The sequence below is a fragment of the Orbicella faveolata genome, unplaced genomic scaffold (assembly GCF_042242905.1).
Source record: "Orbicella faveolata isolate gen_17 unplaced genomic scaffold, um_ofav_v1 contig_24, whole genome shotgun sequence".
Lineage (NCBI taxonomy): Eukaryota > Metazoa > Cnidaria > Anthozoa > Scleractinia > Merulinidae > Orbicella > Orbicella faveolata.
In genome coordinates, this window is record NW_028301552.1 from 3,049,881 (window position 1) to 3,073,276 (window position 23,396).

Here is a 23,396-nt window from a genome sequence, read left to right on the forward strand (position 1 = left end):
AATAGAGTTACAGTGGGCTCTTACGTCTGATATTGAACTTCTGGGTCGTGGTGAAAAACACACAATTCCTGCAAAATGATATTCTTCAGGATAATTTGGAAGATTGCTACTTAAGTGGATAAGTGGAAAATTCATTAACAATGTTTAGGGGTAGCAACGAGCTTTCAAAGCGAAAGCGAGTTGGCTTCTTAGTCAGCCATAGGAAAAAGCGCAAGAGTATTTTTGACACGTTTATGCAGTTGTGTGGGTACGTTGCCAAAACACTTGTAATTTAGCTTGCTTTTTAAAATGAATTAATAGCATTGCAGTTGTTTTGTGCTTCTATAAATACTGATATATGTTAACCTGTTCTACTCACTTTTATAGGAAGACTGGAATTGATTTGGTAGAGGTAAGTTGAAGTTTGTTGAAGAAGTGGGTTATCAGTTTTGTAAATTAGGCAGACGTTGCTTCTATTACTCTCAGTGAAACCGGCACCATAATAACGTTGGAATAAGTAACGTTTGTCTCGCTAAATCACGCTTAAAATTAGGAGCAAGTTGTAATCTCTAATCCTTGGAATTGTTGTATAAAAATGACTTAAATATATTCGTCGAGTTGCCGATAAACATGACGGAATACTTCAAAATATTATTGCATTGCACTTTCTAGATAAAAACGCAGTTTCCGTTTGTCGTGGAAATTTGTTTGACGATTTTTTTCTCAATTCCTGTTATTCCAGGAGGCTGTCTCATTTGTATCCGTGATATCAGTAACCTTATTTACCATTGTGAGCATATGAAACCTTCACTGACATTTGAAATCAAAAGCCTAGTTTGCTCATCACCCGAAAATAACTCCGCCCATTTGAAAAATCAACCTTCGATTATCCAAGCACTTGTACATGTAAGCGCAAACTAGAACTGCAGTTACTATGATTCTGCTCACACCAAAAGAAAAAAAATTAGAATTATTTTTGCATTGTGATTCCAAGGCCATAGATTAAAGTGAAACAACTTGAATATATTTTTCTGATAAAGATCATGTAGAGAGCATATTCATATTCAGGAGAGGTCAATTCAGAAATGCCTACCTGTATTGATGAAATTCTGAAAGTAAAATTATTTTTGCATTTTGATTCCAAGGCCATAAATTAAAGTGAAACAACTTGAATATATTTCTCTGATAAAGGTCATGTAGAGAGCATATTCATACTTAGGAGAGGTCGATTCAGAAATGCCTACCTGTATTCATCAGTATAAAGATGACGAAGAAACTTCAATTGGTGAAACCATGGCTTGACTTAATCTGCGCTTAAGGTGATTCCCCAGAATTGCATTGCGCATCCCTACAGCACACCATTTTTGCATCATTAGCACACGCACTTGGACACTTGCACATATACAACATCAAACGAAGCTAAGCTCAACAGAGAAATAAATGTTTGTCAGTCTCTTATATGAGCATGGTGACCTATATTTTGTACTTCATAATTTTGGTCTTCATAATTTTGGTCGACAAATTACCCCTTCAAGTTAAAAAAATTAAAAAAAGAATTGTTCAAAAGGAAAAGATATAGCTAAAAGCATACATGAAGCCCTTGCATGAGAATGCAAATTATGACCTTAAAAACTATGACTTGAGAAGTGTTTTATAGTTCATTGCTTCATGTGCTTGAGACTTTCTACCTATCAAGTTTTTTTATAAGGTATTTCTTTAAAAAAACCTTTGCATTCAGCTACTACAAATGTAACGTGAACTGATGAATTTGAAATAACGCATGTGATTAGGCATAAATGGGGTAAGAATGGCCCATCATATCTCTTTTGTGAGCATGGTGACCTATCTTTTTTATTGTATCTTCCAAAACAGTGCATGGTAGGAAACATTCAGATAAAGTTTCAAAAAAAAAAAAAAATTAAGAATTAAAAAAAAAAGGTTCAACACCTTTTGATTGCCTCACATGCATGCTAGAATATATTGCAATGCAAATGAGAGAAGTTAAATGTAAAAAAGACTTGCACTATTCGTAATATTTGAAAACCCTTATTTGCACTTGCATTCTTACAATCACTTATACTTGTCATGGATATACCTTGTTGTGCTAGATAGCTTTATACTTTTATTGCATCTCTTTTATACAACATCTATCCTCAACCTGAGTGTATGTATACAGTGAAATGCATTTTAAAGTTCAGTGTCACTTATCACCTGACAAATTTCATTTTATCCATGGCAGGTTGACCTTGAGAAGCCACTAAAAGAACAAGGTCCCTTTGACCTTATAATACACAAGATAACAGACTACATGGCAGCAGCCACTGATGGAGATTCACAGGCCTTAAAAACAATGAAGGAACTGGAAGTAATATGATTTGTGTTTGTTTGTAGTATTTATATATAAGTATTTCATACACAATAATGCAATTGACTGAACAATATCATGAACTTATACACTGCACATATCGGTAATTTAAGATCCAAGGTGCTGCACGTACATCAATTTTGATCCTGAAATCAAAAATATAAAAAAGTCTATAGCATGAGGTAGAAGCTAATTAAAAAAGATAGAGGATAAAAGAAGGTTAAAGCCAACAAAGAAGACTAAGAATAAAAAGCCTGGTGAAATAAATAAGTTTAATGTATTTTAGACATCCAAAAAAATTACAACAAAGAAACAACATCATAGAAAAAGCCAACCTATACATTAGCTTTTTGCATACATGTTACTGCAACATTTTTAATGATTTCAGATGTACATCAAAGATCACCCAGAAGTCATCATCATTGATCCAATTGAATCTGTACATAAGTTATTTGACAGAACAACGAGTTACCAGATCATGAAGGAATGTGAAATTCTGGAGGAAGGTTTGTATGAAAGTGGCTGATGAATGTAACATGAAGCAAGTTCATTAGACATTATTAGAAAGTGGGTGGTGTGCATTTCAGACTTCTAGCACCTAAAGCATGCAATTTAGTGAATCTTTCTCACATGTCAGTACTAAAACTCAAGTTTTGCTAGCATGTATTAACAAGGAAAACATTACAGTCACCTCTTCACTCCCTCTGGATAGGTCTCTAGTTACAAATCTTTAGTTGCTCGCTAGTCTGTTGATAGGTCAACTCAGTTATTCACCAGAACCAAATGATCCTAATTGATAGATAGATGTAAATATATTACAGGCAGTTTTTGACATACATCTCTGAAAAGAAAGAAAAACGTCAAGTCCTGAGCAGGATTTGAACCCGCGTCTCCCCCGCATATTAGTACAAATGATGCTCCTGAGAAGAACTTGTTGCTGTAAGAGCTTAAGGCATGACACTTTGCATTAGGAAAGACTGGGCCCGTCATTGCAATGCTACAACTCTGGCTATGCAAATTGTCAAATTAAAATAATCGTAACATTAATTATTTTCAGGAGTAAGAGTCTTCATCCCTAATTTTGTGCAAATTGATGAGCTGGATTATAAAAAAAACTTGATGAAAATTGAAAATGCTGGTGTTTTATTCCCAATGAGTAAGTGTACGACCATTCTTTATTTATTCTTTATTTTGCTGCTGGTTTCAAATACAGTTCCATAAATTTAAGACTGGAATAAGGCCAGGGTTGATCTAAACAACATTCTCTTTATTGCATTTAGAGAATAGCCCAAAGAAAATATGCACACTGATTGGGTTAAAATCATGTTTCTATTAAGCAATTAGATTGTGATTTCAAGATTTTGCGTGATATTTGACGAGAGTGCAGCCTGAGTCAACTATATATCATGCTACAGAAATTTCATGCAATAGAAATTTCATGGTATAACATACATTTCTGTTTCAGTGTGTAAACCAGTCATTGGTCATGGGTCAGAGTTGTGTCATGAGGTAACCATTTTTCTGATAAAGATAGCACTCGAATGGTTAAAAGTACATTTATTATAAATGTTTCGGAAACTTGTAGGTTGCATTATTAGCCTTCCATGCAAAATTTAGGTTAGTGAACGGACTAAAAATTAAGGCGGAATCCACCAAAAGTTAGTACATTGTAAGAGTAACAAGTGGACTAAAACTTTGTACCAAGATTATTTACATTGTATTGCAAACTTCTGTACAACTGTTTTAAATATCTGCTAGAAAAAAATCATTTCTAGCAACCCCAAACGTCGAAAAAAAATGTTGAACTTCGTACGAAACACTTGAATTTTTATAAGTATTGGTGGAATTAAACTGATGATAAAATTTTACCTGTGTTTGCACAATTTCTCAGAATGTTGAAATTTATTTTCTCTTGTTCCAATAGGAAATTGGTTTTGGTGTTATTTCAGACAACTATTTATATCTTTAGCTTTCAGAAAATATAAATTAAAGGACTGTAAAATACTTAAAATTATTCTGTCCAGTAAAAACTGAAATTGCTTGTCGATTTTCTTTCGAATGTCTCTCTAAATGCTTAATTCACCCTGAGTGACATATGAAATGATTGTTTTTTTCTCTGATTAAATAATTCAATTTTTAAATTTGATTTTGTGTGATAGATATAACAGTTACTTACAACTTGTACAAAAGGAGAATCAAGTTTTTAGTTTGTTGTGAACTGTATTGTTGACTAGGCATCACTTCTATAAAGTGAAAGTAATGTTGTATGAGATTGAGTGTTCTATTTAGTGATTAAGTTTCTGCACACACTTCACAGGAACCTCTCTTACCTTGACTTGTAGTATGTGTATAACTTGTTGATTGATTTGTCTATTAAATACCGTACATTTCAGATGGCACTGATTTTTAATAAAGAAGGTCTCAGGAATGTGAGCCCTCCATGTGTTGTTCAACAGTTTGTCAATCATGATGCCTTGTTATTTAAGGTATGAAATTTAAAGATCACACATTTTTTTTCTCACATGGTTGGACGTACGTCAGTGTAGTAGACTGTTTGAACCCTTCAAATTTAGTTCTCATTCTAATTAACAGATATCTTTCATTGACAGGTATTTGTAGCAGGAAACAACCATTATATCGTTGAAAGACCATCGATAAAGAACTTTTACAAGACAGCCGGTGAGTTTTTTCAGTATGTATATATTTGAATTATACACAGCTTTAAGAATAATGAAGTGAACTGCAATAGTTCTTGGTCATACAATGTCATATGGATGTAACATTTTTACTGTTGCTTTTTTCATAGTAGCCAAAGATATGAAAACAATATTCTTTTCATCACATGATGTTTCTAAACCTGACGCTGGTTCCTATCTTAGTGAGGTGAGAAATCTTGTTCTTGTTCTTTAGTAGCATTCTTTTTGGCTATTTGTATGATGTCCAGGCTTGAATGATGCATTTGTCCACTTACTGATCAGTAGTAAATGTCGTCATCACATTGTCAAGTTATGTATTTTGGTTAAACTAAAATAATGTAGTTCATGATGAATTTTAAAAGACCAAAAAAGAAATTTTATATTTTACAGTTCAACCGCTATTAAACAGCTACCCTCTGGGAAGTAGATAGTGGCCGCTTAAGGTGGCCGAACACAGTTTTCAAGAGCCTATGCCTAATTCACCATTACTTTTAAGCTATTTATGCTTTGGCGCTCGTTTTTTGCAAGAGTCAAGGTTAACCACAGAAAAGTTTATTCTCACATTTTGGCTAAGGTGTGTGCTGTTGCCAAGGCAATGGGGCTGGTTAAAAACAAGGCTTAAAAAATGGTTTTTGTTTATTTAAAAAAAATCCAGTCGTTAGATTTTTTTCATCTTTTGCCCACTACGAATTGACATTAAATCCCTTCCGTCAACACTGTTCTAATAAAATTTTGACATAGGCGATTTTCATAATTCGCCGTAAATCGTTTTCACCGCATGCTCTGTATTATTAAAAATTCCCTATGTCAAAATTCAGATTTTTTGCGATAGATCATTCACATGGTTCTGAACTATTTTTTTGCCAAATTTCTTGAAATTCTAATGACTGGATCGTCAGAAATCTGCAAGTTTCTGCAAAAGCAATCGGTCTCAATTTTTCGAGCAACTGCACATGCGCTGCATTTAACTGGGTTCTTTCGGTAACAAAGAGAAAGCTGAGAATTGCTGGTTTCTTTGCATCGTTACCTTTTCTAACATATCTTTGTAATAAAAGACTAAAGCCATCGATACACTGCGTTCAATAATAGAGAAAAAATAGCACAGATAGTGCGGGTGTTGAGTAAATAAAATGATCGCTCTTTGTAATCCTTGTGTGTGCGCTCAATTGCATCAGCAAAAGCGCGCGCGAAAACTGTGTTCGGCCACCTTAAAGGGGGCTGGCTGCTTAATAGAGGTAAAAACAATAGTAAAACCCTCATTGGGGCTTTGATTACTGGCCGCCTAATTGGTGGCCACAATTCACTGTTGTGCTGTTAGCCATATAAATTATGTCTACTGTGAGTGATTATAGCTATTAAGGTTTGTTTTGGTGTTTGTAAGCTTTGTTTTTTATTGCAGCTGGATGAAGATGATGATAATGACAGTGGTATAGCGCTGGATGTAAACCTAGTTTTGAAGCTCGTTAGGAAGCTTCAACCAAAGCTGGTAAGTATTTTATTTCATTGACTATGGCAAATTTTTTGAATATGTCTGTATGCTTCTTGTAGAAATTGATATATAGAATCAAGGGGTTCAAGCTCTAACCCTGGCATGGTTTTGTGGGGTTGTGTTTTGGGCAAGACACTTACGTTTCACTATGTCTCTCTCACCAGTGGGGTTAAGATGGGTAAAAAAGATTTACCTCTTTGTAGTGTCAAATAGTAAAGGTGAACACAGATGTTTTGGTTGTGAGTTTGTGCATTCGATATGCACAAACAGAGTGAATTAAAATTGGACAAAAGGGGCAAGATGTACCACATAAAGCCTTGTAACTTTACAACTGTAAGTGCATGCATGCAAAGGTTACTGGCAGATTGTGAAGTTGTTGGGGGTTAAGGGCAATGAACTAGTATTTCATTCAGGGGAAATACACTTTGCACAGTAATACCCTTAATTACATTGTGCTTCAGAAACTGGAGTTAAATTGCGGCTCAGATTCACGAGCTTCCTGGCTTCTCTGATTCTTTAGATATTACTTAGTGGACTTACCTTTATGACCAAAATCTTTCTACATTGTATTTCCTCCAACCAGAATTTGACAATGTTTGGTATTGATGTTGTTGTGGAGAAAGGAACAGGGCATCATGTTGTAGTAGACATCAATTATTTCCCTGGTAAGTTTGTGCTTGGTAGTAAAAAAATTTTTTTTTCGTTTTAATTTCATTACCTTACCAGCCTGAAAATATGTTCCACAGTAATGGGGGTGTCGCCAAGGGCCAGCTGCCAGATAATTTCACAGGCTGAAAGGGAACTAAAATCTGGCTGAAATTTCACACAAAAACCAATACTTGGGTAAACTTTGGAGCTGTCAAGGCCAGAAAAGCTAGTTGGGCTCGTTAATGAGCCAGCGTGGTGTTTTCTTAGCTACATCTCTGAGTACTTGACAGTTTGCCATACACACCTTCATCATCATCATCATCATCGTCACACACTGTAGAGCTATAGTTATCCTTGAGTTGATGATTTTTTTTATGCTCATCACCTTTCTGCTTTTCAAAATAAAAAAAATGAAATAGAAAGAAGCCTCTCTGCTTGTCAATTTGTGCATTTAATACTGCTGTTGAGCACTGACGTGTTATCCTGCAGTATATGTATATATGTATATGCATTTTCATTACTCATGCTTGAATCTTTGGTTTATTTCTTAGGCTATGAAGGTGCACCAACCTTTCCTGTAGATTTTGCAAAGTATGTTCATGACTTGCTCGACAAATCACATACAAAGGAAAGGGGATCTTCAACTCCAATAGTTTTGAGTTGACAAAGGACTGTCCATTTAGCAAACCTTTGCTAATGTGTGCAGTAACTAAAATGCAACTTCGTGAGTGCAGTATGAGTAAACTAATGCCTCTTTTTGCATGCTCAATCAAATGGTTTGTTGTTAAATTTTTGTACTTCACAGGTTTTGGCCAACGTGCAGGCCAACTGTCAGTCATGGTCCTGCTGGCTTTCAGTTGGTTGCCAACTGTCAGCTGACATGTTGGCTGAGGCATTAGTTGGTATCAGATTCTTTACCTAGTTCCAACTGTTATGGAATTTTCAATGACTTCTTTTAAATAGAGGGAGAATTAACCACGGGAGGAGAGACATTGGTTTACTTGCTAAATAATGAGTAATAAATTTAAATCCATTTTGGACTAGGCAATGAATAGCATTTTAATTTAAATTAACCCGATGTAAATTTACTTTCGTTTATTATCTCTGTAATAAACATTTTTAGCATCACTGGATGTTGTTGTCGTATTTCATGCCATGTGACGTTTCTCTCTAAAGTAGTTTCTGATTAAATCCTTTTCTTCTATTAGACACAATGGCATCATTTTGGATAAATGACCGATTCTCCAGGGTTGCATGATACTCGGTGTTACATGTATTAGAACATTGAGCCAGAAGGTGTATTTCAAAACTATGTACAAAGTGTCATGTGTTTATGAAGCTATGCTCAGGTCAACAATATTTAGTAATGAATTTCGGGACTTATTAGACAGTAACACAACCTTCAGTTGTTATACTTGAACTTTATTTTAACAGTATTTTTAAATCTAGTGATTTGTAAAAATGGACTGTAATTCCTTTTGAATAAAAAACCCCTTAACATTAAACTGCTCCTGTATCCAGTCAGTTTTTAAAAAAAAAATTGTTAAAACATCAAAATCTCAATAAATGTACCCAGACATTCCATACAGTTGCGACAGAGAGTATTTTTTAATTGTTGAAATGTTCTTTTTTGGTTCATATTCTTGATTCTTGTGGGCTTCCTTTAGTATTGAATGTGGATCGGTCAATACAGCAGAGTTGCCACAGGTCAGCAAATGGTAAGGGAAAGTACAAAAAAGTTCTTCAAGGTCAGGGAAACTTTTATTTTGAGTCAGTGAAAATTGACATATTGCAGAAAAGTCAGGGAAAACTGAAATTTTAACACTTGATTTAAAAAACATTGAAGGCTGGAAGAAACATTTGGGGTTGCTGTGATTTCAGTGATATTTTTTCTCAACATAGATGGCAAATTTGTTGAAAACGTATCAGTCCCAAATAAATGGGTGGAAAGGATGCATCTAAGGGGAGGCTAGAGGTTGCTACAGACTATATCTTACATTAATTTTGTAGTTATTTGGTCAGGGAAAAGTCGGGGAATTTTAAACAGTGACATCTGTGGCAACCAAAGAAGAAAGAAAAGATGAAGCTCACAGTATCAACACTCAGTTCTTCAGCAATGGCCAAAAAAGTCTTTTGAGAACTTCTTTTGGGAGAAAAAGTTTGTAGCGATTTTCATAAGTTTTTAAAAACTGTAGGAAACATTAAAGCTCGCATAATTGATGTACAAATCATACGGGTATCCAATTACCAAAAGTTCACCCACGTGATCACGCACTGATTACCTGACAATCACAATCGATAATTTTGTTACAGATACAATAAGTAAAATAATATTGACCACTTGCTTTCTTTTCCAATGTAATCACTGAAGGTATCAGAGAGCTAGAGGCAAATGCATGTTCTGTTCACCCTGTGCAGTGAATAATGAGACACTGAGTGCTGTGTTACCCAACCCAAATATAAACAAGACTTAGTAAGTGTATCCCAAATTACTTGCTGGAGGCGGCAGATCAAGCATTGCATGCTGATCCATGTCATCAACACTATCATCTGATGTGGCATCAGAATTGCTGTTTTGGAGTTCAGAGCCAACAGAATGGAAGTCCTCAGAGTAACTCCCTTGACTTCCTGCCTTTAGACCTTTGGATGAACCAGAAGAACTCCTTACTCGATCAGCAGATGTTTCAAGATCTTGTTCAGATGTTGTGATCTTTTGTTCCACACTTGCAGCTCCTTGAATCTTTGCCTTTAATCTCCTGGATTTTACTTTGACAGGAGAATATGATGACCTGACAGGTCTTTGTGATGCTTTAGAGCTACCTTGGGACTGTGCACTTTCAGAGGAGTCACTGGGATTAGATTTTTGTTTGAGATTTTCAGTGTCTCTACTGTTGCTCCCGGTGAAAGCTAAATGATATGATGCCTGTGATCCTTCCGTGCCTGAGTCCTCAAAGTCCTCAGTGTACATCGTCATTGCTGATCCTTCTCGTATGTCATCTAGTTCAGTGCTTATAATCCCTGTATTGCCATAAATGCCAAGAGAGGGCTTGTCTGTGGTCCATTCTTTTTCTTGGTCACTTTTCTCATCTGATTCTCCTGAAATCAAAACAATGTATCAGCAATACATTGTTAGTTTATTGGATAGCTCAATAAAAAGTACTACACAAAAGAAAATGTCAAAGCACTCTGGTTCCTTCTGCAGTGTCTTAGATATTACAAAATTTGAAAATTCCTTCAACACGCTACTTGTACATTCGGAATTTTTTAGTCTCTAATAGTGGCCTACCACAAATGCACCGGACTTGAAATCCCTTGGCAGCGTGCTTAAAGGCCATGTTCCATAGCCTAGGGCTGGTGGATTTAGCATTTGGGCCAGTGGATTCTGTCCCTCGCTTGTTCAATGGACCAGTGAATTTTCTTGGGAAAATGTTTGAGGAAATTCAAATTATTATGAAGTACCCATTTTAACTCCAGAGTGGAGAGAGGTACCTGGCCGAAATACATAAAAAAATACTCCAGCTCGCCAGTATTTATACCTCACTAGACAGATAAATCAAGAGTTCAATTAAGCATCTCCCTGAGCCAAACATAAAGATACAGCTGGAAATGTTTCTTTACAGGAACCCTTGTTAAAGCATAGTCATTTCTAGTTTGTTGTTCCATAATTTATTGTTGTTACCTTTAGTTTCCAATTCTGATTCAAAATATAATGAAATATTTAAATATTAATAACACTGTCCTATACACTGGTAAAAAAAGGTGTAAAACTAAATACCTTCCACGCGTGGAATAAAAACTTCCAAACTATTTTGACTCTTTATGCTTCTGGCACTTTCAGCAGTAGATGGAATTACTTCGGGATCTGACTTTGCAATATTTGCTTCCATCACTTCTCTCGTTCCAGCTAACTCAATATTTTTGTGGTGGGGTTGTTCTGGAGCAAACTGCTGTGTTTGAACCTGCACATCAGCTGTCTGTTTACGCATATGTCTTCCTTTCGGCTTCCTCGCTGTGTTTATTTTGTATGTCATTCCTAAATCACCCTTTGACAGAGGTGTCTGTATTAAATCTCTTGTGACATTTTCTTTTTGAGCTAAAGCCCTTTGCACCTCACAAGGTCTAGTTCTGTTTGGTAACTTATCCCTCTGGTTGATCTCAAGCCTCATTTTCTGTGTTCTTGTCATTCCGTATGTGAGACTGGTCTGCTTGAAACGCACTCTTTGCCTTGGCAAACCAATCACTGAGGTATGGGTCCTCTTACCAGGAGGAGCTTGACGAGTTTGGTTTTTATCTGTTCGACTTTTTGAAATGCTCCTTAAGTTGTTACCAACTACTGGTGGTTTTCTATCACCAACTGTTTGTGGATGTCTTGGAGTGACCTGAGATTGGTCACTCAAAGACCTGGTTTGTGTTGTGTCTCTAACTTGTTGTTCCCCTGTTAAGCAGGAAAGCTCTTGGAGCAAGGCATTTAAAATTGGCAAATGACTATCTGATGCTATACCTCTTAAGTTATACAAGCCATTAATTAATTCAGCTTGACCTCCGTTACTGTCAGGTCCTGCGGAAGGCCTAAGTAATTTCTCATCAGTTTGGACTGAAACTGATGCCAATCCTACAGTGCCATCTGTTTCAACCACACCAGGATCATAATACATAAAATCCACTTCATCATTCTCATCTTGGCCAAGAGATTGTCCATATCTCATTCCATGAGCATTTGAAGAACTTTGCTGTGTGCCTTCCTCCGCTGTCGCAAAATGATATCTGTCAGATGGTGTGGATTTGGAAAAATAATTATAATAAAGAGGGGGTGGGCAGAATGTGTTTGTAATTACTACATCTTCCTCGCTGTCCCGTCTTTGACGATCAAGCATTCCAGAACTTTTAATAGTCTTGGCACGAATATTTGTTTGAACCTCTACATGTTGAATCTTTAGTTTCTGTGTAGCTGTTCCATTTTTATCAATCTTTTTTCTTTCTGATGTCGACTCCTTTGCACTTAAATCTTTTGATTCAATTTCAGGCAGTACCTTTTGCAAAGCACCCTTGACGGCTTGTTCAACTTTCTCGCTCGTTTCGACCTTTTCACTAACCCTGTTTCCCAAGGACTCTGTCGGAATATGAGGAATTAGTGATCCCCCTAAACTCAATAACCTGAAGCCTAATCTTACTTTTGCTATGGGTGAGCCCATGAGATTGTATACAGCGAAATCCCCCTCATCTCGGAAGAAAGCAGGGACCGCAACACCTTTGTCGTGGACATCTGCAGAAATTTTGTCTATTGCCTTTTTCAAAGGAATCAATGTGCTACCTACAAGAGTGTTTTTTTTTGGCCACAAATCCATCAACATGGCGTAGAGAGGAACCGTCTGAAGTTGAATTAACAAGGTATCTATGCTTGCTTTGAACAGACAGGATTTTCCTTTATGGAACTGGAAATTCCCAAAGCGATCCTTGAGCTCGTGAAGTAACGATTCTCTGCCTTCCATGCGAAGTCTTTGTCGCATTTTCTCGGCGTCCAATGGAGAGACATGGTGAATTATCATTGTAGGAAAATCCAGCAGACGAAAGCACAACGCCGGGAGCTTGCACGACACTCGCAGTTCTTCCACGCTTTCCACGTGTACTTCTAAAGAAAACAATGTCTCAGTCATGGCCAGAGAATAAATTTATCCAGGGAATTCCACAAGTTCCTTTGATACAAAATATTTTGAAGAAAGCTGAAAAATGCGCCTTCTTTACTTTTCGCGCCAAATATTCGCTACCAGTTTTCTGCTCGGTTTTGGTTGTGTATGTTGTATGAAATGCCCCTTACATCTCAAATGGATGTTTTTATACATATCTAAAACAGGTGTTTTTAAAGGGAGTCAAATGTTAAAATAGCACCAGCAGCAACGTTTAAAAATGCAACCTGATAGAAATTGGTTTAAAATTATGTAGCTGTGACCAACAATAAAAAGTAAGAACATATCTCGTTTTACACTACAAGGAGACACTTTGATTCCTTTTACATGACTGTCATTTTAAAAATGTGAAAATAAACATGCCTCCTGTTTAGGAAAATATGTAAATTCCTGTTCAGACTTCGGTGTTTTGACACGCCACGATTGCCGTCTTTTAAGTCTCAGTGAGAGGCGACAATTACTGATAACTTGCTGTACTGAGAAATGGTGTGAAACAGATTGTACAGAGCTTTCCTCTGTTGGACGTGAGTACCAGTTGTGATGATTCTATAGCCGATGGCGGCGCGCACTGTAATCGAGGGGAGCGGACAGCTGTTTTGAAGCTTGAAACATTTCTGACTACTGTAACCCGTGAAAGCGAAGAAGAAGAAATGTCAAGGCATCTGAAGTCAACACGAGCCGACCAGTGTAAGTGCAATAAACTACAAAACAAGAAGTAGACCGAAATTTAAGATGATTCGCTCATTGCTCATTGCTGGAAAAAAAAAAAACAAAAAAAAAAACAATCAATCGATTCTGTCCAGGAACTGACAGGGAGATTTTGTTTAGTTATAATATCTTGTAACGTATGTGTAGAGTGTATCTCCTAGATTGTACCTTTTTCAGGAGCTTTTAAAAATATGTATGCCAATAACACAGTCATAATTTAGTAGTCAGAGCGGCCAATTCAGGGTCAAGAGTCATTTGTTATTTACTCGCCATATACATGAGCAATCCCAATACACTGTACATCAGAACTTGTAAAAATACACCCCGCAATGCACAATAAAATTAAAGGGTTAATTTGATATTTCTGTCAATTCAAGATACACTGTAGCTTGATCAGTTTTAGTATATGCATTTTGCTCATGATAATTTTCCTGTTATCAATTTTACACCTTGCATGTACATAACAGTTAATGCCAAGGTGCATGGACTGAAGGAGATATTCAACAGACTGGACAGAAGAACTTATCCATTACCAACAGGGAATGATGTTGCCAACTACCTCAAATGGTTTCAACAGACTTTGCAAAGGTACACAAGAAACTCCCCATTAGGATCTACCGGTATACCAACTCTCCTGAATAATCCAGGAGTCTACCAAATTTATACAGACCCAATCTCCTGGTCTCCCATATGGGTCAGCAAATCTCCCAGATATGAAGGATGTAACAGTGCTTGTATATTGTGAAGTACTTATTTCACCTATTTTGGCTGACTTGAGGTTAAAATGCTGGGGGATATTTGACATATGTTTGCGGCTGAATCAGGAGAACTTTAAAATTAGGTTGGCATCTCTGCATTATTGTTGTTATTCTTACTGCTCCTTTATCACTGGAGCAGAGCCAAGAAAGCTTGGACCTGAAGGGAAGTCATTTTATCTACGCACTATTTACACAGTCACACAAAATACTACCGTTAGATTATTTAAGCATTTCGTGATAGGTTAGAATGGGCACCAATCTATCATGTGATCATTCAAAATAATCTGTAACTAAATTTTCAGTTTGGTGAAAGAGACTCGCCCTGTGCTAACAGAAGACAGACGTTCATTTGATCGGCATCAATATCCTAGCATGGACTACACAGGACTGTACAAAGCTCTGGGAAAAATTGTCAATGTTGTACCAGTTGTTGAGATTGGAGTTGAAGGTACATTCCACTTTGATGTTACTGTAAATGCAGGTGTGGATCTAGGATAGAGGTGACAGATTTCTAAAACAACGGGTTGTGAATGTGCAAGCTTCTAGAGGGCTCTGGAGGCATGCTCTCCCAGGAAATGTTTTGGATTTTAACTCCTTGAAGTTCCCTTTCCTGAATTTCTGAGTCATTTTGAAAAATCTGACCCATTTTTGTAATGTGTTGGAAACTGGTAAGAATCTGCACCTGGAATACTGAAAGCCACTCTAAAATTAATGGCTATTATTATATGGCTTGTGTTTGTAGCCGATAAAACACATGCTCTGATTGGCTAATTCTGGGGCATTACTCTTACGTAACGCTACTGATTATGGGCCTACAGAAACAGAGCAAAAAGCCAAATAAACAACTTACTAACCTCAAACATTCGCTCTTTATGGGAAAATCTCAAACCTTGGCCTCGCCATATTGACCTTGTTACGGCAAGGTCTTGGTTTAAGATTTTCCTGTAAAAACCTCATTCTTGGTTCATAAGTAGTTAGTGATAGATGTAGAAATGCCATACTCATGCAATACATGTTTGACTAATACTGTGTACTTACCTACCAACTAAGTTAAACATTTTGTATGTTTTCTCCTAAAAGTAATTGTGCACTTAGCTAAATAATTACACTGCTAAGGTTCAGGGTTTTTTGAACAGATCAAGTTGTTTTCTTCAGCATTTGCAGATAGTGTTCTGTCCATCATGGCATCGCTGGTTCCATTCTTGAAGAAGGAGGATCTCAATGCCATGCCAATGGGTTTAGCAATGACCCTTTCCATCTGGCCTTCACAAACCCACAACCACATCATTAAACTCCTGGCTGGTTACGTTCTTCCTGTTTTGTTAGGTAAGTATATAGTGGAACCCCATTAATCTAGTCACCAAGGCAGCGCTTTCATTAAGGGCCGGGCAGCAGGTGAAATGACCGGCTGTGAGAATGATTTTGCCTGCCTGGTTTGACCATCTAGAGGAACGTTTTTCGATAAAGAAGTTCAGTTCAAAACATTTTGCCTGCCTGACTGAACACCAGTTGCCCACCTGCTGAAAACGATAATAAAACCCATGCCAAGAGCCCACAAATATCTGGGCAGAAAGCTGTTCTTTACTTGTTAAAATGACTGACTGGGATTTTATCCAGACCAGACTAAAGTGGCCATAATGACGAGGTGGCCGCATTAATAGGGTTGGTTGTAAGGCTGGGTTCTGCTGTATGTACATGTAGAGTTTTAGATACATAATAATTCAACAGATAATCAGTAGATAAAACATGTATTTTTCATTTGCCACTCAATCATGGTCAGACTACATATGATTTTTGACTTGCCTAGCCATTTCAATATTTCAAAATTTGAGTGGGATCTGTAGTGAGAGATCACCGTCCAATAAATTGCGAGTCTTATTTCTTTTTCCTTAATTTATTGTCTAGCTACAATAGATAAAATGCTGGCAACTGTTCGTTTCTCTTAGAGTCGTTTAGATGAGTGTTTAGCCATCGTAAATGCAAAAGGGCAGTGTGGTCTAGTAGAGAATGAGTCGAGATGAGAAGACCATGCCCATGTCTTGTCCAATTCCCCTTTTGGTCAAAGCATCTTGCCTCATAATTCCTGCTAAATTTCGAGACGAAAACAGACTGCCAGCAGTCTACTAGCAAGAAGGCATAAGAAAGAATCATCAAAATTTTACAGTACGTTTTATTGAATGAAGTACAGTGGTCATTAAGAAAAGTCAAATAAATACCTTTTGATTTTCAAGGCTTAGAAGTGCCTTCTGGTATTTTTTAAAAGGTGGTGGAAGTAATGCTCACTTAAATGAGCTGACAGATTTTCTATTAATTGTTTTGTTATTGATGTATTGAAGGTGTATTAGAGTCTGATGAGGCTGGTCTCTCCTATGCATCTCTTACCTGCCCCGCCCTTATCATGTCAGTCTTACAGTACTGTCCTGACTGTAAACAGCATGCACAGTTTGTTGAGACATTGATGCGATACAAAAGTGATGTCTGTCTGGACATACTGGCTGTGCTGGCTTATGGACCGCAGCCAATCATCAACTCCGCTGGGCAGATCTTACTTCACTATTATCCACTCAAAGATGTTGGTAAGGCCCACTCTGATAAATGATAACCCTAAGAAATTTGAATTGGGTGGGCTGGGTTTGTTTGGTTTTCCTGTGCTCTATCAGCAAAGGTTTCTTTAAGGGCTGGGCACCAGGCAAATTAATCAGTTGTGAGGATGATTTTGTCTGCTTTGTTTAACTATGTAGAGGAAGATTTTTCTTATATTAGAAGTTCAGTTCATATAGTTTTGCCTGCCTGTGAAAACCAGTTGCCTTCCTGCTGTAAACATTAATGAAACCCCTGTATGAGCATAACAAATAGTGAGGTCCAGTTTCTTTGTTTGTTCAAACAAATTTGTTGAATTCATGTTGTGCCCAACAGTTGCAACTGAACACAAGTGAGTGAAAGTGTTCTTTTATCCCCTGGGGGCGGGGGGGGGGGGGGGTACTACCAGAAAAGTTGTGTGGAGGTGTGTGGCCCACTTCCTAAAACCCTTACCCTCTTTATGACCAAAATCTGTGATTTTTGCTACCCTATTTATGACCTGGCCAAAAATTTGATACCCTATTTTATATGACCGTTGCGGCTGGCACAGTTGCCCTAAACATGAGTTATGAAGGGCTTTTATTGACAGTCTTATTGACAGTGATGAAAAAGTAGCTTCTTCTAAGAAACATACCCAATTCAAGACTAGAGTGCATTTTCCATACCAGTTGAAAAAGGTGATTTGTCAAGCTGTTGAAGTCCAATGTTTTTCTTCCCCAGAGGTACATTTTATTGAGCCAGATAAAGCATCCCCTAAGCATAGGTGTATCCTTATAGCAGGCTAAAAAGGGATTATTATAAATTGTGTGCAGTGGGTCTACCTGTAAGGAGAGTGTGGGCTTGATAGCAGTATGACATTCAGTTGTTTAATGCAACTAACAAAACACAGTTGTTCCCTTGGTCATCAGGTTCTCAAGAAAACATAATCTGTTCAATAGCTGTTGTCGAAGTTATCAGCAGCTTGACACACAAACGAGGCAAAAGAGTCAACTCTGCATTTTATTGACCCTTTAGCCTCGTTTGCACGCCTCTTAAAACAAAGGAATATTTGACTGCAGACTGAACTGCAATAACAGCTATTTGTTTTCTTCATTCAAGGGGGTGCTGATGACTGGCAGTTTGTGTATGAACCGTGGCATCCTCCAAACTGTCAAAACCTTGAGTGTGCAGTGCCTAGAAAAAATACACCAACAACTATCTGCCTGGAAGCCTCTTATGCTGCAGCACAGTGTGCATCGTCACCTCCAGTGTTTATCTGCCAGAAATGTGCAGAGCTGGCTGCATCTGACATTCCTGATGAAAAACTTTTGGTAAACATTGTTCAGCCAATGGGGAAGATGCGTACAACTTGTGAAACAAAGGAATGTAAAGGACAGGGCAAACCATGCAGCGTCATGTGCTTTTCTTATGGTTGTGTCAAGGAGAACAGGTAAATTGGAACAACCACCCAAAAGTAGTTAATACAGAAATTGCGCAGTTGCTAGTGTGATTCAAATGAAATGGCCCATGAAGCTACCTGAAGGTAGCAAGTGCCCAACCCAAGGCTGTGGTCTAAGAAAAATTATGTGTGGCCCAAAGGTTCCTAACCACGAAACCCTGGATTCCCAGCACTTAAGTTTATATGAAAAAAGTAAGTTTTTCCAGTCAACCAAAGGTAAAAGTTGGTCACCTATGGTACTTGGGGACTCCCAGAGCACAGCCCTGCAACCTGTTTTCTAAAACAGGTACCCTCCCAAAGAGGTGGTACAAACAGGTCCTTAATCTACAAATTATAGTCAGAACTGTAAACTGAAAACTTGTTTCCATGGACAAAAAAAATATGAATCACTTTAAGCCATTGGTAGCTAAATTCAAATCCAGTAATACAGTGCACTGTAAGAATAAAAAACTGGCCTACAGGGACATATAAATTAATTCTAAGCTTCTCCCTGTTTTTTCCAGACTTAGACCCTTGACAATGTGTCAGGAATGTCACGTACGATATCACAGTGTTGGAGAGGGATATGACCATGTTACACAGAACTTGTTTCCAGATCCCTGGACTCTGCAAGGCCCAGACCAAGCCTACCCTACTGAGGCAGTCATTCGTCTGTTAGGAGAAGCACAGCCCTGTCAGAAAACTAGGAATGAAGCCATGGGGTAAGTGGCTTTATGGCGCAGAAACATTAACCCCTTTGTGTAAAGCAACAGAAGGGTTTTAAAGTTAATATGGGATAAATTGAATTACGGTAGGGAGTTCAATATTGTTTTCATTCACCTTTTCTTGCGTTTTCTGAAATATTTTAAATACGATTCTTTACCAGTCTGGTCCAAGGGAAACTAGAAGACGAGGAATTGGGAGATGACGTAGACAATGACATAAACAATCGCCGTATGCTGAGTAGATTTGGAGTATGGCTTCTAGTTGGTGTCTGCAATGAGCCAGCAAGATGTGAATCAGCAGAGAGGTTAGGTCGGTTGGTTTCCATGGTGTTGTCATGGATAGAGACAGCCTCAACCCTGAGAAGAGACTATGTAGGCGAGTTGCTGAAGAGGCTTACCAGTCAATACGTGTGTCGCTGGCTGACACAGGTCCGAGATAACAAACTAGATGTGCTGTGCGCATGTCTGTCTCCTAACCCTCCCAACTATGTGAAGGTTGGAGGATGCTGGGATGCCATGTCAAGTATAGAACGCCAACACATGGAGGGGCTCCATCGCTTGTGCTGTGTGGTGCCGCATGGTATTATCACCTCTGATGTGAGAACTGTGTTTTTTTGTGGTGTGATTTCTTGGAATGTACTCTGATTGTGTTTGAACAATTCATTTGTAATTTGTTCACCGAACCTTTTTAGGTGTGGGAGATTATCATGCCCCAATGGATGGAAGCGATCAAGGCAGATGTCCCGCCAGAAGATTTGGGAAGGTTTAAAGTTTTGTTGACGTAAGTTTGTTTCAGGATGAAATGGAGCTTCATATTTCAGATATTTTTCCCCAATTTCAAAACAGTTTGAATATCAAGCACTTATCAGACAAATCCGAAATTGTATCGGCAATTTACGATATACCGTAACATTTCTTTTGAATTTCTCTAGGAAAATCTTTGATCCTTTGCTGACGCCACTCAAACTGCCCCCAGAAACCACTCTGGGCTTCATAAGAAAAGCACTCGAGTCTGCTGTGCCTCGTCATCAGGTCGAGGCACTCACTTGGTTGCAGGTAAACAGATTTTTCTCCATTATTTATCTCTCGCTACAAAGAATGAAGCCAATCAAAAGACCAGATAGACATTATTCAGCTGCAGTTTCGTAGAATTCGTCATGGTATTTTAAAGACAGGTTCAGTAGATTATCCAAGTGATGCACTGGCATGTTGTGAAAACAACTTTGGACCTTCCTGGGAAATGTTGAGAAGTCTCTGACATTCTACGGGAATGTTCTAGTAAAATGATCAGAAACATTTGAATGACCTTCGGAAAATTCATTATATCTTTGGGAAGAAGAACGAACTCTTCAGAAAGTACGGTGGTTTTGAGAGATTTTTGAATTGTTCAGAAACGTGCGTTCTCGTTTTCTCAAATGGCGTTAAGTTCTTTGGTCGTGACGTTGAGTTATCTGAAGAATGCATCAAACCAAGAGTTGTAAATGCTAGTATAGTGTAGGTTCAAAGAATGTTGAAAGATATTTTTCCTTTTTACTGACAGATTCTCTCGCAACTTGACATCATCATCAGACTTGAAATGCTCCTCGATATTTTTATCAAAGTTGTTCAAAACTCGTCAGAGTTCTCCGAGGGTGTGGCCACCATGTTTCCTTTCCCATTATTCACCGTGCAGTCACCGCTGACCCAGACTGAGGGCTCGCACATGGCAACACCGGTCAGTGGTGTGCCGTCAGAACTGGGAGAACTCAGTTCAAACCTGTCTTGCTTTATAATGGAACTTGATTTACTGGTAAAACAGGTAATTAGCAGCAGTTTTAATTTTGCTGTAGACCGATCGTTTTTCGTGTACGTTCTTTGTTCGTTCCCCTCTGCAAAACAGCGTGAAATGACCAAAATTTAGCTTTACGTTGTTTGGAGAATGTCTACACCGACGGCAATTTTATTTATTTATTTTTTTTCGGAATTGAGTGCTGACATTTCATTCTATTTTTGAATTCCTTTGTCCTTGGCGTCGCCCGGCGTTGTCATTATTCATGCTCCCCATTATAGGCAAATGCATTAACATACGTCTTTACGCAGAGAAGGCATCACGCTAGACAAGAATTGACAAGAAACAGTTAAAAAGCTTGTGAAACTTAGTAATTGCTTAAATTTTTGGCTCTTTGGGTGTAAAAAACTGCAAAATTTCTGTGTGGCAAAAGCGCTAATGAACTCGTACTTCTTTGTAAAATTTTGAGTTTTTAAACCTGCGTCGCACAAAAAGTATTTTATACATCGGGCTCACATTCCTTGGGACACTTGGGATAGGTAATCGTGCTGTACCCTTTAAATCTTCAGAACTAATGTTGTTGTAGCTCCATCAGAAACTGTGCTAGTGAGGCAAATATTGTAAACAAAGATTCTCCTATGTCATCAACAGGTGAATATTCAGTTTACTCGCGAAAAACACATGCCAAACAGCGCCGAAAGAGAGGACATTAAAAAGCTTCTACAGTGCATGCTGGATATCTCCTGGGCTGGTGACCATGGCGACCACTCCACTGTGTGTGACATGTGTAATATGACAAGCATATGGTTTAAGCTGGCGCACATGTTACTAGAGACTGTCTTTCCAGAGGGGGGTCCATTACCGGAAGAGGAGGTCCTCAGTAATGTGGCGTTTGGAAGCTTGTTCAGAAACAACTCAAGCAGTAAAGGAGTTTCTAGTAGGAGTTTGTGTAAGTCTGTAGGTTAATTCAGAGCAATAAAAATCTGTTGAGTACGTAAGTTATCTTTATAGATGACTAAACCTCTGTTTTACCGTTTTTATCTAGACTCTTTTATCTAATTATTTGCCATGTTTTATATTATGCCATAGAAAATACAGCCAATCAGAATACAGGAAAGCCCTTGTATATTTGACGGTATTACACCCAACCTTCCCATCGTGCACCGCGCGTATGTCACATTAATTTTGTTGATCACTGTATTTCTATGGCATTGTATAAAATAGTTATGCAACGCTATCTCGTGCTATACCATGGAATATTTCACTTGCCACTTGCATTTTCTTAGTGTACACACTCGCCTAAAGGCTCGTGTATATACGGAGAAAATAAAAGTGACTCGTAGGATATTCCATGGTATACCAATTTCAAAAGCGTTGCAAAACTAGGATATACTAACAGTATGTTGAGGAAAAAATAACAGTATGTTGTTCGAAAGTTTCCATTCTTGCAAACGCGAGTTTTTTTTTTTTGGCTGGAAATGACAAAATATAGTTTTGATTTTAGTTTTCCGTCAATATTTCGTCGTCCATTTTCAGCTTCCAGCAAAAGCCAAGTTGAAACAATCGACGAAGAGGTGTTCAAAGAAACTGACATCACCGATAGTTGCCATGGTGATAATGATCCCGAACCCGAGAACGTACCAAGTGAGGCCGATACCCCTTCCGAACTCAACGAAAATGTAATCTCCTTTGCGGCCATGCGCAGTATGTCAGCGAGCATTGGGTCGTGGAGGAGTGGGACGAGTAGCAGTAGCTGGAGTGCGGTTTGTGATAACTTCCCGCAGCTTCGTCTGCTGCTTGGCTTTCTTAAGGTAAACACTCATCTGCGGTAGATATTTTCTTTCTGAAGGAGTATCAATCCATATCGCATGCTTGATATAAGGCTATCTTTAGTCAGAAACAACACCACAGTATTAGGGTGCGACAGCAATTGGAATCTTCTTCTATACAAAGAGGCATATTACATCAAACGTTTAACGCCTTCCCTCAACAAAAGACTCAAATCCAGCAGAGAACTTTGCGTTTTGTCATAAGTATTTCTTTTTGCTTCGTCTCTTCATTGCTATTAACACCGTATTTAAGAGCTATCTTGAATGCATACATGTTCTAGTCAGATGATGGTAAAGTTCTTACCAAAATGTAAATAGTTTTGCCAATTGTTGTCTGAATTTCGACACAGTGAATATTCTCGGATTATCATTCTTTCTCTTTAAAAGGTGTCCTCGTATGCCTTACTTTTCTGTTCCGTCTGTAGGAGCTCCCCCGCCAAGAGGACCATAATGTCCAGTTATGTATCTTATGGTGCTTAAAGGTGTTGGTCCTGCGCGGTGATTATCTGCGGATCGCCATGGATGCTGAGGGTGATTTCCTGGCCTATTTACAAGAGATTTTCTTTATTCCCAAGTAAGGATTATTTGTTAGAAAGCTAGTTCATCTCAAATGGAAATTATCTGATGCCTTTTTTTAATTTCCCTCTTTGTCCTTTTTCCTTCTCAACGCCCAGAAAAATTGCTTCACTATATCAGCGCTTTTGCATCCTCATATAAGCTTTTGGAGTCAGTTTTCAAAACAACCATGTT

At 38.0% G+C, this 23,396-nt stretch overlaps 3 protein-coding genes across 6 annotated transcripts in view; 2 read left to right on the forward strand and 1 right to left on the reverse strand.

Annotated features, from left to right (window-relative positions):
- The first annotated feature begins 15 nt into the window (after positions 1–15).
- Positions 16–8,305, forward strand: LOC110042446 (inositol-tetrakisphosphate 1-kinase-like). 2 transcript variants are annotated; one of them, XM_089291877.1, is made up of 12 exons: positions 16–247; positions 367–391; positions 2,219–2,344; positions 2,733–2,850; positions 3,402–3,500; positions 3,810–3,853; positions 4,738–4,830; positions 4,954–5,023; positions 5,151–5,227; positions 6,440–6,526; positions 7,113–7,194; positions 7,729–8,305. In XM_089291877.1, exons 1-12 carry the CDS (start codon positions 141–143, stop codon positions 7,839–7,841), a joined length of 1,041 nt encoding a protein of 346 aa, XP_089148003.1. In that variant the 5' UTR covers positions 16–140; the 3' UTR covers positions 7,842–8,305. The 2 variants fall into 2 exon arrangements, with proteins under 2 accessions (XP_089148003.1, XP_089148004.1); XM_089291878.1 differs by having other exon boundaries at positions 5,154–5,227.
- Positions 8,306–8,578: 273 nt separating this feature from the next.
- Positions 8,579–12,959, reverse strand: LOC110042399 (microtubule-associated protein 10-like). The gene is made up of 2 exons (XM_020747763.2): positions 10,953–12,959; positions 8,579–10,273 (listed from the first exon to the last, which is right to left on the reverse strand). Exons 1-2 carry the CDS (start codon positions 12,829–12,831, stop codon positions 9,648–9,650), a joined length of 2,505 nt encoding a protein of 834 aa, XP_020603422.2. The 5' UTR covers positions 12,832–12,959; the 3' UTR covers positions 8,579–9,647.
- Positions 12,960–12,987: 28 nt separating this feature from the next.
- Positions 12,988–23,396, forward strand: part of LOC110042397 (protein unc-79 homolog) — a 31,086-nt gene continuing 20,677 nt past the window's right edge. Inside the window, exons 1-14 of one of the 3 annotated variants that reach the window (XM_089291871.1) lie at positions 12,988–13,548; positions 14,037–14,157; positions 14,630–14,775; positions 15,483–15,653; positions 16,664–16,903; positions 18,006–18,336; positions 18,849–19,046; positions 19,211–19,646; positions 19,742–19,830; positions 19,982–20,105; positions 20,590–20,847; positions 21,469–21,766; positions 22,354–22,628; positions 23,072–23,220. In XM_089291871.1, the coding sequence (XP_089147997.1) occupies positions 13,512–13,548; positions 14,037–14,157; positions 14,630–14,775; positions 15,483–15,653; positions 16,664–16,903; positions 18,006–18,336; positions 18,849–19,046; positions 19,211–19,646; positions 19,742–19,830; positions 19,982–20,105; positions 20,590–20,847; positions 21,469–21,766; positions 22,354–22,628; positions 23,072–23,220 (2,873 nt within the window). In that variant the 5' untranslated portion in view covers positions 12,988–13,511. The remainder of the gene's footprint in view (positions 13,549–14,036; positions 14,158–14,629; positions 14,776–15,482; positions 15,654–16,663; positions 16,904–18,005; positions 18,337–18,848; positions 19,047–19,210; positions 19,647–19,741; positions 19,831–19,981; positions 20,106–20,589; positions 20,848–21,468; positions 21,767–22,353; positions 22,629–23,071; positions 23,221–23,396) is intronic. The other 2 variants (XM_020747761.2, XM_020747762.2) reach the window with 2 other exon arrangements.

Excerpts from the sequence above, each read along its gene's own strand:
- LOC110042446 (XM_089291877.1), top strand. The coding sequence starts at position 141 with ATGTTTAGGGGTAGCAACGAGCTTTCAAAGCGAAAGCGAGTTGGCTTC. Across the intron at positions 6,527-7,112 it reads GGAAGCTTCAACCAAAGCTG|AATTTGACAATGTTTGGTAT; the intron begins GTAAGTATTTTA and ends TCCTCCAACCAG. Across the intron at positions 7,195-7,728 it reads AGACATCAATTATTTCCCTG|GCTATGAAGGTGCACCAACC; the intron begins GTAAGTTTGTGC and ends TTTATTTCTTAG.
- LOC110042399 (XM_020747763.2), bottom strand. The coding sequence starts at position 12,831 with ATGACTGAGACATTGTTTTCTTTAGAAGTACACGTGGAAAGCGTGGAA. Across the intron at positions 10,274-10,952 it reads TTTTATTCCACGCGTGGAAG|GAGAATCAGATGAGAAAAGT; the intron begins GTATTTAGTTTT and ends TTTTGATTTCAG.